An 18114-nucleotide genomic window follows, 5' to 3' on the forward strand; every position below is an offset into this window, starting at 1 on the left:
CCATCATTTCCTTTGGTTTTTGCTTTGTTCGCCATAAATTGGCAGGGTATGCTCAGACGTGAGTCCCTTGCTCACTTTGCCACTGGATTCAAGCAACCCTGGCTGAAGACTGCTGAAATGCCAGAAACCGGTCCTAGGAAGCTTGTTTCCGGTCCAGGGAAGACACGGCTTGGCAGTTCGGGCTGGACTGTTCCCATGAGGCACAGGGTCAGACTGATTTGCATATGGCCATGTCTGAACTGGGGTGGCAGAGTGGGCTAAAGAACGGTGATGGATTAAACCCAGATCAGTTGACTGGGGGTTAGTGCTTGCAATGTTCAACACTCCGTCCATCATTTCCTTTGGTTTTTGCTTTGTTCGCCATAAGTTGGCAGGGTATGCTCAGACGTGAGTCCCTTGCTCACTTTGCCACTGGATTCAAGCAACCCTGGCTGAAGACGGCTGAAATGCCAGAAACCGGTCCTAGGAAGCTTGTTTCCGGTCCAGGGAAGACATGGCTTGGCAGTTCAGGCTGGACTGTTCCCATGAGGCACAGGGTCAGACTGATTTTCATATGGCCATGTCTGAACTGGGGTGGCAGAGTGGGCTAAAGAACGGTGATGGATTAAACCCAGATCAGTTGACTGGGGGTGAGTGCTTGCAATGTTCAACACTCCGTCCATCATTTCCTTTGGTTTTTGCTTTGTTCGCCATAAGTTGGCAGGGTATGCTCAGACGTGAGTCCCTTGCTCACTTTGCCACTGGATTCATGCAACCCTGGCTGAAATGCAAGAAGCCGGTCCTAGGAAGCTTGTTTCCGGTCCAGGGAAGACATGGCTTGACAGTTCGGGCTGGACTGTTCCCATGAGGCACAGGGTCAGACTGATTTGCATATGGCCATGTCTGAACTGGGGTGGCAGAGTGGGCTAAAGAACGGTGATGGATTAAACCCAGATTAGTTGACTGGGGGTGAGTGCTTGCAATGTTCAACACTCCGTCCATCATTTCCTTTGGTTTATACATTGGGGCAGGCAGCCTATCCCCGACATTAAGACTTGGCTGCAAGATGTCACGTACTATCTGAAAGAAACATGTTAGTTAGATTCCTTACCTTAGAATATCCCCTGGCGTCAGGCTGGATCCGGAAAGATTTTCGTCAGCAATACCCTTGCTAGGCGTCGTCTGCGGCTCTGCGTCAGTCGTCGGTGTCGTGATCGCCGTCATGACGTCGTCGGAGTGCTTAGACGCCGCCCTCTCGCGCTGACATCAGTTCTTCTTTTTTTCGCGCCAGTAAGCGCAGATTCGGGAAGAGCATACCCTTTAGTCACTTTTTGACTAAACTTTTTGAACTTTTTTGGTTCCATCTTTCGAGTTGACCTCGACTCCTGGTGCCGGTAGGGATGCCCGGGTTCAAGCCGTGTGACGCCTGTCACCGCCTGATGTCGGTCACGGATCACCACCGCCGGTGTCTCTACTGCCTTGGGGCCGACCATGATGCCGAGTCATGCCTCGACTGCCGGGCCTTGACCTCAAAAGCTAGGCGGGAGCGGTCCCGCAAGCTGCTCGAGATCCGGCAGTCGGCTCCATGCCGCTCGAGGTTCCGGTCGAGGGACCGGTCGCGGAGCCGCAGCCATCACCGCTCGTCGGGGTCAAAGTCCTCGCATTCTGGTAAGTCGAGGCGCAGTAAGAAGTCGAAGAGGCGACATCGCTCTTCTGACTCCCCTCGCCGGTTGCGCGACTCGGCTGAGGGTTTGGGTGGCACCACCCGCGCGGCTCCATCGGAGCCGCAGGAGTCGCATCCGGCATCATACCCTCCGGTCCCTGGGCCTAATGCGACTCCGAGCGAGATCCGAGACTTCCTCGTGGCCATGAGGAGTCTCGCTCCGCCGTCGAGGCCTGCTGGCGCGCCTTCGAGCCCCGCAGGTCCGACTTGGAGGCCTAGCGAGCCGGCAGCTCCGGCCCCGGCCCCGGCGCAGATGTCGACTTCGGTCCCGACGCTGCAGGTCCCCTTGGGATCCAGGCCTGGATTCCGGTCGATGCCGGTTGACCTTACGACCCCTCTGCCGGTGCTGACCCCTTCGGTGCCACCCCCGGCACCGTCTTCGGATACGTCGTCCCCAGGTTCAACCCCAGTCCGGGCCCGGCGCCGAAGCGGCGCCGATGGATGAGCAATTCATCTACCGCCCGGCTCAGACCTTTCAGCCTCTCTACCAGGAGTGGTCTCAACACCTCCCCTGACACTAGCTTCCTCTCTCCTCCCTCCGTGTCTACGGAGGAGGGTGCTACCTATTCTGTGGTACTGCGCAGGGCTGCCGAAGCCCTTCATCTGGAGCTCCCTGCAGTGGCCGTGAGGTCTAACCTCCTCACTGAAGTGCTTCAACCGCCAGTAAGCTCCTCGGAGCCTCTACTGCAGTTCAGTGAAGCACTGACTGACGTTCTGATAGGCACCTGGTCCAAGCCCTCCACAGTCACTCCTGTGGACCGGAACGTGGCCCGGCGCCAACGCCCCGCACCGGGCGACCCCAGCTTTCTGTCGGTGCAACCCACCCCTGAGAGCCTGGTTATCCAGGCCTCTACCTCCCAGACCGCCTTCCCGTCCGCTCCTCCGCATCGGGAATCCAAAAGGTTGGAACAATTTGGGAAGAAGCTGTTATCCTCCCTCAGTTTGGGGTTGCGGTCTATCAACACCGCATGCCTTTTGGAACGTTACACCCACTCCTTGTGGGATACGGTGGCGGATGTGCTGCCCCAGTGTCCGGAGGAGGCCCGGACACGGCTCGCCCAGGCTCTTGCTGAGGGGCGGGATGCAGCACGGTATTCGATACGATGTGGGCTTGACACCACGGACTCGCTAGGTAGGGCAATTGCGACCACGGTGGATATTCGTCGCCACACCTGGCTGAGGTCCACGAATTTCTCCGGGGATATCCAGAGCCCCCTCATGGACATGCCCTTCGATGGCCGTCGCCTTTTTGGCGACAAAGCCGATGCTGGAGCGCTTTAAGGACTCCAGGGCTACGGCAAGTCCTTGGGCCTCTCGGCCCAGCGCCCGCAAACCTCCGCTTTTCGCCCCTTTCGTGGCCAAGGAAGGGGCGCCCCCACACGTCCGTCTAGCCACAGGCCGCAGAACCAGCCTCAACGCGGTCGTGGACGTGGATTCCGCCGAGGTGGAGCAGGGAGACAGAGAGCCGGTCAGCCCATATCTGCCCCAGCAGCATCTGCCTCAAAGCCTTCCTAGTCTGAGCTTTCAGGCCCATTTCACGTCGGTGGGAGGCAGAGTTCGCCATCACCTGCTCCACTGGCGTACCATCACACGGACAGGTGGGTGCTGCAAATCGTCCGAAGGGGCTACTCCCTTCCCTTCGAGGCGACCCCTCCAGCCATGCCACCGCAGTACCACCGCATGTCGGGGGATCACTTGCAACTTCTGCAGGAGGAAGTTACGGCCCTCTTGGCCAAGGGGGCCATCAAGCGCGTTCCTGGCCCAGAAGTAGGTCGGGGTTGTTATTCCCACTACTTTCTGATTCCCAAGAAGGGCAAAGGGGGCCTACGCCCTATCTTGGACCTCAGGAGCGTCAACGCCTTCCTCCGGAAGGAGAAGTTCAAGATGCTCACCTTAGCTTAGGTTCTGGCTACCCTGGAGACTGGATGGTAGCGTTGGACTTGCAGGACGCATCTTTCCACATCCCCGTCCTGCCGGCCCACCGGCGTTACCTGCGGTTCACGGTAGGCCATGAGCACTTTCAGTTTACCGTGCTCCCCTTTGGCCTCACCAGTGCCCCTCGGGTGTTCACGAAAGTGATGGCAGTGGTCGCAGCTCATCTGCACAGATTAGGGGCTCCAGTCTTCCCCTATCTCGATGACTGGTTGTTGAAGGCGGGCTCGCCCCAGGCAGTCGTCTCCCACCTCCAGACTACGGCCGACCTCCTGCATTTGCTGGGGTTCTCCATCAACGTGCTGAAGCCGCATCTGAGTCCCTCCCAGAAGCTCCTTTTCATCGGAGCGGTTCTGTACTCAGCGCAGTTTCGAGTCTATCCTCCAGAACAGCGGGTTCGGGATATTCAGGCTCTGATTCCGATCTTTCAGCCCTTATCCTGAGTTGCGGTCAGTTTGGTGCTGCTGGGTCTGATGGCCTCCTGCATTCTGCTGGTACATCACGGCAGGTGGCGGATGCGGACTCTGCAGTGGGACCTGAAGTTCGAGTGGGCTCAACATCTGGGCAACCTGTCCGACCACGTCCTGATCTCGGAGGGCCCTGCAAGGCAGTTGCAGCGGTGGCTCACGGACCGCAATTGGGTCAGTGGCAGATCCCCCTCCCTACCCCAACTGGATGCGTTCCTCCTGGGATCGGGGGACCACATGAGAGAGGCGGAGATCAGAGGCTTCTGGTCTCCGGTGGAGTCCCGGCTCCAGATCAACCTATTGGAGCTGCGGGCGATCCGGCTTGCACTGAAGGCATTCCTTCCCCCCTGTTCGGGTAAGTGTAGTGCAGGTGTTCACGGACAAAACCACCGCCATGTGGTATTGCAACAAACAGGGCGGGGTGGGGTTGTGGACCCTTTGTCAGGAGGCTCTGCGCCTCTGGACATGGCTGGAACATCAGGGCATCATCCTGGTGGTTCAACACCTGGCAGGCTCTCTGAACGCCAGGGCGGACAAACTCAGCCGCCGGTGCATGATGGATCACGAATGGCGTTTGAACTCGGACATGGCGCAAGGCCTCTTTCGGCAGTGGGGAGAGCCTTGGTTAGATCTATTCGCCGCCGAAGAGAACGCGCAATATCATCAAATCTGCGCGTTGGAATTTCCAAGGTAGCACTCGCTCGGAGACGCTTTTCGCCGCGAGTGAAGTTGCGTTCTGTTGCACGCCTTTCCGCCTATACCACTTCTGCCCAGAGTGCTGAAGATCAGGCGTGACCGGGCCCAAGTCATCCTTGTAGCTCCGGATTGGGCACGAAGATACTGGTATCCCGAGCTACTCAGTCTGTCAATCGATTGCCCCAATTCGACTGCTTCTTCAGTAGTGCCTTCTGTCGCAGCAGCAGGGGACGGTCCTCCACCCGAACCTGTCCAGCCTCCACCTCCATGCGTGGAGTTTGAGTGGCGGCGGTTGATGCCATTTGACTTGCCTCCTGAAGTCTGTGATGTAATTCTGGCAGCCAGGCGTCCCTCCTCTAAAACGGTATACGCCTGCAGTTGGAACAAATTTGTGGCATGGTTCACAGCAAAGGCTGTGGATCCCCTTTCTGCCCCTCTTTCAGAAGTTCTCCTCTTTCTTCTTTTCCTGGCTTAGCAGGGCTCTGCTCTGGGCACCATCAAGGGATATCTTTAAGCGGTTTCTGCTTTCTTCCGGCTTCCTGATCAGCCTTCTCTTTTCAAGTCCCCTATTGTTGCTCGATTCTTTAAAGGCATTACTCATATGTTTCCTCCTGTCCCTTTCATAATGCCTCAGTGGGACTTGAACCTGGTGTTAACCTATCTGATGTGCACGCCTTTTGAGCCACTTCATAATTGTCCTCTCCGTCTTCTGACTCTTAAGACTGCTTTCCTGGTTGCCATCACCTCTGCCAGACGGGTGAGTGAGCTCCAGGCTCTTTCTTCTAAGCCTCGTTTCCTATCTGTCCATCCGGACAAGGTTGTTCTCAGGACTCGTCCTTCCTTTCACCCAAAGGTGGTAACTGCCTTTCACATCGGCCAGTCTGTTACATTGCCCACCTTCTTTCTGCCTCCGCATCCCTCAAAAGTGGAAGAGAGGCTCCACCGTCTGGACCCAAAACGAGTGCTGTCCTTCTATCTGGACCGCACGAAACAGTTCCGGGTGGACGACCAACTCTTTGTTGGCTACGTGGGTCCTAAGAAGGGGCGGGCAGTGCACAAGTGAACCATCTCTCGGTGGGTCGTCTTGCGCATTAAGGCCTGTTATTCCTTGGCTAAGAAGGAACCTCCTGTGGGGCTGAGGGCCCATTCCACTTGGGTCACAGCGGCTACTACTGCCCTGGGACGGGGAGTCCCTCTGCAGGACATTTGTCAGGCAGCTACGTGGGCCTCGCTGCACACGTTAGCTAAGCATTATTGCCTGGACAGCCAAGTCCGGAGAGACGGCTTCTTTGGCCGTTCCGTTCTCCAGGACTTCCTGGTGTGAACTTGGTTCGCAGACCCACCACCGGGGTTGGTATTGCTGGGGTATCTATTCTAAGGTAAGGAAATTAACTAACGTGCTTCTTTCAGATGAACAAGTTACTTACCTTTGGTAACGATATATCTGTAAGAAACATTAGTTAGTTTCCTTACCGCCTCACCCATCCTCCCCGTTCTGCGAACTGATATCTAGGGTTAAGGTCATCCCTTTCAGGGCCCTAGCTTCATGGTACCAATGTCGGTTTCTTGCATGGCTCTGCGTTCCTGGCACGGAAAGCTATGTACAAGAACTTACGTCAGCGCACGAGGGCGGCTTCTAAGTACTCCGACGACGTCATCCCAGCGATCCCGCCGACGGACGCGGAGCCGCAGACGACCCCTAGCGAAGTGCAAGGGTATTGCTGACAAATCTTTCTGGATCCAGCCTGACGCCTGGGGATATTCTAAGGTAAGGAATCTAACTAACTAATGTTTCTTCCTTTTATAAGAACTGTCTTGGATACAGTGCAGTTCATGCCATTCTCTCCATTGCAATAAGTTCAAGACATTGAGGCTATGATCCAGATTTTTCAACCTTGGTCCTGGATCTTGGTAAGAGTGGCTCTGAGGCTTCTTGGTCTGTTAGCCTCCTGCATCCTGCTTTTGACTAAGCCAGGTGGCATATGCAAGCTCTGCAGTGGGATCTGAAGTGTCAGTGTGCCTAGCACCACATTGGTGGTGCTCAGCTGCAACCTGACCAACGGCAGACCCCTCTCCCTTCCCCCACCCAGCGTTCACGGTGCTGACGGATATGTTACTACTGTGTGGGAGAGGTCACCTGGGAGAGGTGGAGATCAGAGGACTCTAGTCTCAGCAGAAACCCAGCTCCATATCAATCTACTCCAGTAGCAAGACATTCACCTGGTGTTGAAGGTCTTCTGACATTCATTGAGTGGAGACTGGTATAGGTTCTCATGAACAACACACCACCATGTGGAACTACAACAAGCAGGGCAGAGTGGGGTTCTGGGTCCTGTGGCAGGAAACTTTGCACGTTCAGTGATGGTTGGAACAGCAGGGCATCTCCCTGATTTTCAATCATCTGACTCTTTAGTTCCTGCAAGACTTTTTGGTGTGAGCCCACTCCACAGACACTCTATCTTCAGTTGGTACTACTTTGCTATCTATTCTAAAGAACATCCAAAAAACAGGTTATTTGCCTTTGCTAATGCTCTTTCTGGTGGATACTTCAGTCTAACTGCAGATTAGTCACTGCCCTCTCACTTCCCCGTTCTTTGGCGGTGTCCCATCCCAATTGAAAAGGTCCCAATTTGGAAATCTGCTGAATAGTACGTTCAATTATTTAGTGCTCTGCGTTCAAAAGTGTGAAAAGAGTTGAGCAAGAAACTGAAGTAGGCGCTACTGATAGAGACTTCTAATTGCATATTCCTCACCTTGTAATATTCCTCAGGCGCAAGACTTGATCCGAAAAACTTTGAAGCAGTACCTCTGCACACCGTAAGGTCGCGCCTGCGACTCCGCACCCATGTCGTCCGTGCCAGATATGACATGTGCGGGTCCTTATAGGCCAACCATGAGCACTAACATCAATTCCTTTGTTTCTGGACTGACAGATACGGATATGAAGCTACCTCTGGTCTCTTGAAACCATTTTCTCTGCAAATATTTTGCCAGTATTCAAGGCACATGTCCCTCAACCAATCAACAGCGTTTAAGTCTTGTGCTGAATGTCCCAGGAAGATGCCTATAACTGATCTCCACTCGGTCTGCCTGTGGTGTCTCAGGTCATACCATGATTCCGCGACCTGCAGTGTCTGTGACCTGATGCACACAAATGCCATCTGGGAGCGAGAAGCTAAGTTATTAGCATGCACCTAAAAACTCCTCATTGGTCAAATTCATAGGGAAAGTCTGTCACGCTCCCAAAGTCTCTGCAGTAACAGGTCCTCATCGAGGTCATTCTTAGGGTAAGTCCAAGAAAATTTAGAAAAAGTCAGAGAGGTACTCAACCTCGTTGTGTCCATTTAAGTCCCCAGAGAGGGACAATGGCGGCCAACCCATAGTGCTGTCTGACTCCGAGATGGCACTGCATCAACTTCTTCTGAGGCAGTGGTAGGCGCTGCCTATTCCTCTCAACATGGGTGATCCATCTGACACATATATTCATGACATGTATGGTACTGACTCTGACAATGGCACCAATGGACCATGTTGTTCAGTCGTACCTGGACAACAATTGGTATGATGAACTCCAAGAGGTGAGTGGCCTGGATACTTCTACAAGCACTGTCTTGTTCTGTCCTTGGTTATTTGTGATGGTGGTGACAGGAGCTGAAGAAATCCTTAGCCTCCAGCTCTCTTCTTAAATCAAGATAAAGTGCTGAGTGAGGTCCTACATCCTGGCCAAACCTCTTCAGAACCTCTTCTCCCTTTTAACAAGGCTTTGATGGATACTCAACTGTGAGCATGAGTCAGGTCCTGCTCGGTGCTCGGGGCCCCTGTCACCCGCCAGATGGCCTGCCGTAACCATCCTGCACCTGGTAACCCAGACATTCTCACCCAACTCGCCTCTCCTGTGAGTCTGTTGATGCAGGCTTCTGCCAGCAAAGTCAAACCAAATGCATTAACTTCCACACCTCTGGATAGGAAATCGAAAAGGATTGACACTTTTGGAAGGAGAGTTTGCCCTACATTCTGTGAACGATGCATGTCTCCTGCGCTACTACTCCCATACCTTATGGGCCCATGTTATACCACTTGTACCAGACGAAGTCCGGACTATTTTCTCTCAAACTATGCAAGATGGCTGTGGTGTGGAAAAATTTACAGTTTGCTATGGTTTGCCGCTGCTGACTCATTTAGCAGGTCTAATTAGACCAGTGTCACTATCCAGACACATGCATGATGATAGCACCCCCTGTACCACTACTTCCACCACCTACATAAAATGCTGACGGATATACGGGGTGCCAGTTGAACACTATCTTAAATGTACCATGCCTCACTCTAGTAGTCTGCAACTCCCCACTGGATTTTGTTGATTAATAGTCTGTCAGACCCCTGTTTGGGGGAGAAGGGGTGGTACATGGCAGACAGAGGCTTCAGGTCCCCAAACGTGGTGTTTGAGGTTGTTTTTATTGGTGTCCTTCCTACTATGGCTCTGCAAACTGGGTGAAGTACAATCCTTTCCAAACTTGGGTGTCAGGGTAGGGAGGGCGAGGAATCTCAGACTTCACGGGGAGGTAATGTGGGGGCACGAGCTCAGAACTAAACTTAGGGGAGAGGAGTTGGTCTAACGGCTCGGGCGGTTGACCTCAAATCTGGGGAACTGGGTTTGAGTCTCGGCTATGCCGCTGAACATCCTGTGATTCTGGGCAAATCACTTAATCTCCCCGTGCCTAACAAAAAAATAAAAAATAAATGAATATGTTCTCATGTAATGCAACTGGTGCTATGTAAAGCGTTCTGATACCCGTTTCCGGTCTTGTTCGCGCTATATAAAACTCTGTAAAAAAGCAGCCAGCCAACAGACAAAATTACTTCAGTGTCTAGCAAAGTACTTGCCTTTAGGAAAAGAATGTACCTTTTAATCTCATAGCGGAATAAATACTACATAATTTAATACAGTGTACAGGACAGTGATCCTGGCCACGATGCTCCATTGTGGTATTCAATCTGCTGATTTCCCCTTGTGCTATCTACTTCCCATATAACCCTTGATCAGCTTGTCCCCCCAGCTATTATAGAAGAAGCATGAATCAACCAGAGGTGCAGTTTCTGGTGTTCAACAAGTCAAATGCATCATTAGGTCGTCCTTATGGCATGGTCATACCCCTGGTGGTGTAGTGGGTAGGAAGTTAATCCCCGAGTCCCAGGCTCGACTAGAATGGATCCAATGGCTTTGTCTTGGTCAATCCCACTCCAGATAGAGGGCAACGGTAGTTATAGGCAGTCCTCTAAAGCTGCAGCGCAGGCTGGGCGTGCAGCCTGTGTCCCATCTCAAGCGGCCACCTGAGTTAAGTCCAGCGTTGATTGGCAGACCTGCCGTTCAAGAACAGGTGCAAGCCCAGCTGCTGCCGCACCTTCCATCCGGAGAAATGGACGCAGCCCCGTTTCGGCTAATCGCAGGTATGGAGCCAGGCCAATACGAGATCTCTAGGGCAGTTGCAACCCCAACCAGCTGATGTGGTACCAAAGGCAGTTGCAGACCCTGCTGGGCTAACAGAATCACCACAACAGTAGCATGTTTTGACTGGGCTGACGCAATCATCAAGGCAGTTGCAGCCTTAATTAGGCCATCACAGTAAACATGGCTCTTGCTGCCCCTGACCAGGCCGTTATAATCACATAGGCTTTTTGTAGTTCCTGCAAGCAAACTTCTGAGAGACCAGGGAATCCTCTGCAGCACTGGTTGCTCCCAGCTTCGCCCTCAGGCAGTTAGCTTTTTCTGGGTGTCCCTCCTTCCTCCTGCAGGCAATCTATACACCTTCCTTCCCTTAGCAGATGGGAAAGCTACTAGGCAGACCCTCCCCTCCTCCAGCAGACTGCAGGTGGCTGTCCGGCAAACACCAGCCCTGGTCATACTGCAACCCTTCGAGGACTCTGAGGAACACACACTTCCTTGATCATGAAAGACTTGGAACTGGAACAAAATAGGGCGGTTTAGCTCCCATTTTAATACACATTTTCTAAACCGGGAATGTTGCACCACTGTCCCAACTGTCTCTTTTTAAGTGTTCTTTGCAGGCTTCTCTCCAAACAGTCTTTTTTCGAGAGTGATGTTTCACACAGTAGGTAGCACTAGGGACTTTCTCCAAAATGGAGCGTCCACAAACTTGGCATAATTAAATGTGAGATCTGTGCACCTAGTTGTCATCCACCTCACCGAAGCAGCAGCCTGAGACAGACAAAAAGGCTGGTCCTACCCAAAAAAGTCCTCATCGTGAATAACAGAAGCAAAAATTCCACCTCTTACCCATAACATCAACCAAATGGTAGTGCACAGAAATAACTAATTGGGAGCCTTCTGCTGACAAGGACCCGCGTGAACTTCCAAGTGAATCCCTGTCTCAAGCCTCCTTTGCAGTCGGGTCAGAGTCTCCATTGTCGTGTTTGACATTGTTTAGGGGTTCACACCCGGTAGATTTCCTTAACCCCAAAACTAAATACACCCTTTTTGGTGATCAAGGAGAACGGTCCGGCATCTCTCACTCTTTCTAATGAGTTGTGCTATATTACATGAGGAAGCGAGAGACACCTGACTTTTCTCCAAAATGGGTTCTACACATATTTCCTTTTGGGGCTCTGGCGATCTACCCGGCGAGCCTCCTAAATAGTGGGGAGCAAGACATGATGCTCAAAGTGCAGTGCCTTGTCATGTTCTCCACTGTACCGCTGGGTTTGAAGTTGTAAATCGACACTACGGCATGTCCTCCTCGGAGGCGTGTGTATGCTCCTGCTCCTTAATTCTAACCTTCTCGAATACCTTGATCCCCTATGGAAAAGGGAGGGGCGCACCTGCGCACCTGTTACGTTGCTGCTTAGGATTACTGGCACTTTTCCTTCTGCAGAGGTGCACAGAAGACAAGCAAATTAAAGTAGCTTTGGTTCCTTTCTAGTCAATCCGCACAAGGCAATAAGGTCTTTGCAGTATCCCTATACAAAGCTCTGCAGCTGTAAGAGAAGAGAGCCTCTCGATTTTGTGAACACGTCTGTCAGCATGCAGTTCTGAATAAAATATGGTGATCTAGTACACATTTGTTTGTTACCATTCAATCTGTTAGCTTTCCAGGCCCTAAGCCTGTCATACAGACTCCTAAGATAATTAGTGTGTTCATATTCGTGTACAGTCAGCCCCAGGGACTTCTTAAGGATTTTGGGGGCCCTGGGCCAAACGTATTTTGGGGGCCCTTGTTCAGAACATCTTTGAATTTATGATCCATTTTCAACTCTTTCATGCCCCCATGGCCAGGTCTCTGACAGTGGACAGGCACACTGGTCGAAATTCTAAATGTGTTTAAATCTTAAATTTAAAGGTGGTGAGATATGTTTTCAATATTGTAACACAGCAGCAGTTCACGAATATCACTACAAATAATCTATGGGACATATGAATATGTGAGGTCTTGCTTTGATCTTAAAGAATGAAATATAAACACAACATTTCTCTGCGAAATGTTAGTGTCAAATACCTTTTTCCTTTCATTTATTTTGAATATGGGTGATGTGTGAGAGCCTATTACAATCTGTGTAAGACTTATTCAGGGTGATTAGGGTAAGACTCTCTGCAGAACCGAGCTGGCTCTATCAGAGGGCGCTCTGAAAGGCTGGATCCCTGGGCCAGAGAAATGTCTCTGGTCAGGCCTGGCTTGCATGTAACATATATGCGTTACCAGGAAAGCTCCCCAAGAACCAACACCGCCCCCACCTCAGGAATGCAGGCAATACACGTCCCCTGTCTGGGGAAGCGCCCTCATCTTCTATTTGTGCCAAGCCAAGCAGCGTGCTTCCAGAAATGATCCCACTGACTTCAGTGTTCAGACTCGCATAGAGTCCTCCTGCTGCATACTCACTACGCACACACTTGACATAAACAAAAAGAATGTACGAGCAGGATTCTGGGCATTTACATAACAGCAGAACTTTACACGAGGGCATGCAGGTCACACTCATGACAGAAAAAATGGTCTCTCTACACAGCCAAAAAACACAGTATGCTGCCAGCGGCACTTAATAGCTATACCCAGGATAGGGACAGTAGTCCTCTGTCGATTATGAGGTCACACTTGGTGTGCTTCTCCAGGTCACAGGATTGGTCCAGGAGCTTGCATAGTCAGTGAGAGGCATAGGCAGTGGCGTAATACAGGCCCTCGCAGCGCCCCCGCGGAGCAGGGGGGGCCCGAGCTGTAGGGGACCCCTCAGCACAGTACTCTGGCTCGAGAGCTCCTGATTAAATACGGAGTGGGCCCCTCCAAGTTCCTTGCAGGGGGGGCCCTCAAGTTTTGTTACGCCACTGGGCATAAGTCTCTGCGCTCATGCTTAGATTAGCGTGTCGCATGGTCAAAATAGGTCAGGATTTCAGAAACACAAACTTAGGTATTCAGGGCAAGGGAACACGCCTTTGTCCTATGTACTTTGCAGGGGACTTTCCTAGCCACTATCTAGTATATTATGTTGATTCTTAAATCTCTAATTTTCTGCCTGCAACTGCACCCCATTTGTGTAAACCATATGGAGTTACTGAGATTACAGCAACTTTCCCTTGAAAAACATTGTGCCTGCAACGAGCGGCCTGATAATGCGAGAAAATAAGTGATGGCAGGACGTCTCCCAGCCACTCCTGGCAGATAATGCTTGGAGGTAATGTTGGACAACCTAAGGTAAAGGTTGAGTGCCTTCATATGCCTTCTCGACAGTGGTCGCCCATAGAACCTTCACAAAGAGATCTACCATTAACGCATTTGTGGGAGCACAACCAAGCTAACACTGCCTCTGAAAACGAAAACGGAGCAGTTCAAACTAGCTTTTGACAAAGTACAAGAGCTTTATCTATTTGGGTGGCTTTGTGGTATGCTAATTATACAATTAATCGGGACCTCCAGTTCATTGTCACAATATGGCTGGAAGCTGCTATGGGGTACTTGCGTGACAGCTCAAGTGTCCCTGATCAGGGTTGCAGATGAAGCAGGGCCACTCCAGAAGCCAGGCCCCTCTGGAGTCGAAAGACTTAGCATGCGCTCTCCGCCGCCCGGGATGGACCGTCTGCCGTAACCATCGCCCCCCCAGCCTGGTAGCTACCCGACTGCCCTGAACCAAAGCATATTTTGGGGGCCCTTGTTCAGAACTAATTTCCGTTCTTTCATGCCCTCTCTAGCCAGGTCACTGACAGTGCACAGACACACTCGTCCAAATTCTAAATATGCTTACAAACAGCGACGTGTGTTTTTAATATTGTAACATCAGCAGCTCACTCATATTACTGCAAATAATCTCTGTGACACCCTCCCATTTCTTATATGTGAGGTCCTCTTTTGATCTAAAAGAACGCTTTCTATGGATGGTGTATGAAACTTAAGCACAACGTTCTCTGTGAATTGTCTGTAATAGGCTCCCTCACATCACCCACATTAAAAATAAATTAAGGGAAAATGGTATTTAAAACCATCTGTTTAAGAATTATCCAAGGTAATTGGGGCAGGACTAAGTACAGAAAGATACGGGTTTAAAGTCTGCAGGAAGACATGGCGCTCAGCAGTTTAACGTATAAGGTATCTAATTCCAACAAATAGGTATGGTGCTAACTGGGAAGGGGAAACCCTAAAACCCCTTAATTTGTGCAGGGGGACCCTAACACATAATAGGAATCTGCAGAAACCCGTGCACACATACAAAATTACATAAGGCAAGGTCCATGCATTAGAACAGAGATAAGCCGAATCCAACGAAGATATCAAGTCTTCTTTAATAAGTTGTACACAAGATGCCAGCCGACACGTGTTTCATCAGAGAAAGAGTCTCTGAATCTTCAGGGCTGTATACAAATTCCAATGCAGCAAAATCTAAGAGAACATGTTCGGTCATGAGCAGAAAACTCTATCGCACGCGAATCATGAATGACTTCCGGGTTACAGACCACTGATGGCAAATACTAACTGATAATTACTCCAAGAAATAATTTATTTCAATGGTGATCGTATATGCCCTAAGGGCGAACAAAGTAATCTTAAATACACAAAAGTGTCATGAGAGAGTCACGCCAGTAAAGTCAGAATCTCACATAGAGTCAAATCTCATAAAACGATCGAAAGTGTGTCTCAATGATACGAGAACGGGTGAGACATGTGTATTGTGTCAAACTCGCCCCCTGTAAAGTTTAAAGCGAAGAAAAAAGAGCGTCCTGGCGGCCCCATTTCACTCTCTGCAGAACAGAGCTGTCTCTATCATGGGCCCCGTGAAAACTGGGGCTGTAGGCCAAGCCCACGTAGCCCATCCCTTAAAACGTCTCTGCTCTCGCAGCAGTTACTACACAAAACTTGAAACAACACCAGTCACAAATTATGATACTACATTAGCTCACACCCCACATATACTTTTTCCAACATCAAACATGGTTTCCACAATACAATCACATAAAGTACAGTATTGTAAATGTACAACAATAACATTATTTATTTAACAGCACTAAACAATGTATTTTGTGATGTGTCCCCCCCCCCTTTAAATAAAACATAAACATGTAAGGTTTGTCACTCTTATGATAGGATGTGCTACGCTAAATATACTCTGTTGTCGACAGCAACATGGCGTTCTGAAAAATGTTTTTTTTTTTTTTTTAGGTGGCCAGACAAGAGGGCCGTGTGATTCTAACCTGTGGCTTGCCCTATCAAACGGTAGGTAATGATTATTACACATTCTAAACGCAGGCTTGTGTACTTGAGTCTTGCTGGCTTATCACAACAAGCATTGGCATAGCCAATAGGCCTCGCCTTTGGGACCTTATAAGTATTTTGTTATGCAGCAGGTCGCAAAGGCGAGACCTATTGGCTGTGCCAATGCTTGTTTCAAATACGAGCTCCCTGAGGTCTGCTTTGGATGATTCAGAATGGCACGGTCGGACCACATGAAACTGTAAGTCTGAATGTTAACAGAGCTTTTCAATGATGCGGAAAAATAAAAATAAAGAGAGAATTGAGTTGTCTCCAAACTGAACAGGTAACATTTTACAGACATTCTTAATCAGTTCAATCTACACAAATATGCGGCGAACTCAAGAGGTATGCACGCTGCCTATTGCCAACAAAGAAAACACAGAACCCTCTGGGCCAGTTTCTATTTATTGATCTTTGAAAAACACCATATAATATTTCAGTTTTGTTTTACAGCTCAAACCCCTTTCCGAGTCCCACAATTATCCAGGGAAAGAAAGATACCGCACATGCAAAAGCAGCCTGCTTTCTTTCTTTGCAATGATCACAAAACGAAGGAAATGGATTTAGGGGGGAGCGGGTGGGGGCAGACCTAAAGAAAGGCGCATTGTTTGGTTCTGTCACATGGCCACAGCCGTGCTCCTTTTTAAAGCAGAAGAGATAGGCAAAAGAAAACAAAGTCACCAACATGCGAGCTGCGTGGTGCACGAACACGCTCGTGAGACTGCAGCGGTTTTCAAGCACACACTCATGATTGTGGCGGCATCCGCCTTGCGGGAGCGAGCAGTGGCCAATTAGCATGCGCGCCGCTGCTCGCTCCCGTAAGGTGGATGCCGCCACAAGCACGAGTGTGTGCTTGAAAATGAGCAGAGCGACGGCTAAAGGCCCTCCTATGCAGCTCACCGAGACCTAAAAAGGGAATATTGTATTGATTACATTCAAGTGGATTCCAGCAGTTTTCCATCTTTGAAGAAGACTCAACTAGTCCCGTGTTAGTTGCCTATTGAGATGCCTAGAGCGCAGGGATCCGTGATGTGTGATTAATTTGTTTAGTTACGAGATGTGTGAAGAGTTTAGCGATCTCCAAGTCTTCCCTTTTTAGGTCTCGCCTAGCTATTGCGTAGCAATCGCTATGCGAGACTCTAGTAAGGGGCTCCCAAAAGTGGATTGCATGGCGAGCACGCGCACAATCACGTGCATCGTGCCACCATGCAGTCCGTTTGGCATCGTACTTCAAAGGGTCCGCTCCCCTGCCTGGAATGCGCTCCCCCGCCCCTGCAAAGCACGCGCGCCACGCTCCGCCGGGCTTGTTCTCAATTGACTGTCTGCACAGCAGGTCGGCAACTGCTTTCGAGGCTTGTCAAACGAGATAAAACAGAGAACGTGCTTCACGACCCCAGGCGCCTCTGGTCAGTTCTCTGTGTTGTCCTTAACCCTCTTTATGTGAATGCAGTCAGCCTCTGCCTATATTAACCCTCTTCCAGTCGCCTTAACACTCCTCTGAGCCTTTCAGGTTTTGTGGTCCTCTGTATCCACCCTGCTGCAGCCTTCTTGATCATCTGCCCGTCCTGCTGCTCCAGCACACCTCTGAGCCTCACCTGCAGCCTCGTTGCACCTCTGTGCCCCCTGCAGCTTAATTTGACATGAAAGAGGTGCCGGGGCTCTTATTAGGCGTTAGCTTTAGGCAGCAGTTGTCTATAAAATGTTTTTGTGTTAGCCTGCCCAACAAAAAGAGAACAAGGCAAAACGCAGCAACAATTAGCACTTGCGCTTATTTTACTTTTAAAGGCAACTTATATCACAATGCAAGTGTACCTAGACAGTTAGAGTTCTTTGTTTTTTGTGGCTTAGCTTTACCGCTTTCACGGTGCTGGTTACATCCGCTTTCCAAGGGCTTAATTTGACATTAAAGAGGGGCCGGGGATCTTATTAGGCGTTAGCTTTAGGCGGGAGTTTTCTATAAAATGTTTTTATGTTAGCCTGCCTAAGAAATCGAACACAAACCGTATTTTTGTGGAGCAAATGTTGTTTAAAGGCAAAACGCAGCATCAATCAGCACTTGTGTTGTACAACTTACGAGAAAAGTCAAACTGTCCCTTTTTTCCCACGAGCTTGGACATCTACAAAATAATGGTGCTTGGGGACGTGGGGAGGCAAAACATGTACTTTTGTTCGCAATATGTAAGTTTTATTTTCCCAGGTGTGCCTTTTTATCACCATTTCTGGCTTAAAAGCGTCTCTTGTGTGGCCTTTCAAATCTGTGTATTTTTTTAAATTTCATTACTTTTTGTTTGTTTTGTACAGTGAGAGCATTAATTCAAGTCTAATCTCTTGCTTGTGTATGAACAGCCTTCAAGATATAGAGTAATTTTTGTGTGTAGAGTGTCTGACACGTCTGTGTATTTTTACACATTCAAAGATACACGGATGTTTTTAGTGTGGGCAGAAATGGTTATGTTAATAGCTAGACTGATTTGCTGTGGATCAGCATAATCTCTCTTCGGTAGAAGCATATTTCAAACATTTTAGGTGCGGATATTCTTGAGAACTTGGTGTCTTTTGTTATGATTTG

The 18114-nt window shown here is 50.0% G+C and overlaps 1 protein-coding gene across 6 annotated transcripts in view; it reads left to right on the plus strand.

The window, feature by feature from the left end:
• Nucleotides 1–18114, plus strand: part of EXD3 (exonuclease 3'-5' domain containing 3) — a 2855457-nt gene that overhangs the window by 1789781 nt on the left and 1047562 nt on the right. For all 6 annotated transcript variants that reach the window (XM_085610760.1, XM_085610799.1, XM_085610781.1 and 3 more), the window contains one exon: nt 15453–15506. In XM_085610760.1, the coding sequence (XP_085466886.1) occupies nt 15453–15506 (54 nt within the window). The remainder of the gene's footprint in view (nt 1–15452; nt 15507–18114) is intronic.

This window comes from Triturus cristatus, chromosome 1_2 (assembly GCF_964204655.1).
Source record: "Triturus cristatus chromosome 1_2, aTriCri1.1, whole genome shotgun sequence".
NCBI lineage: Eukaryota > Metazoa > Chordata > Amphibia > Caudata > Salamandridae > Triturus > Triturus cristatus.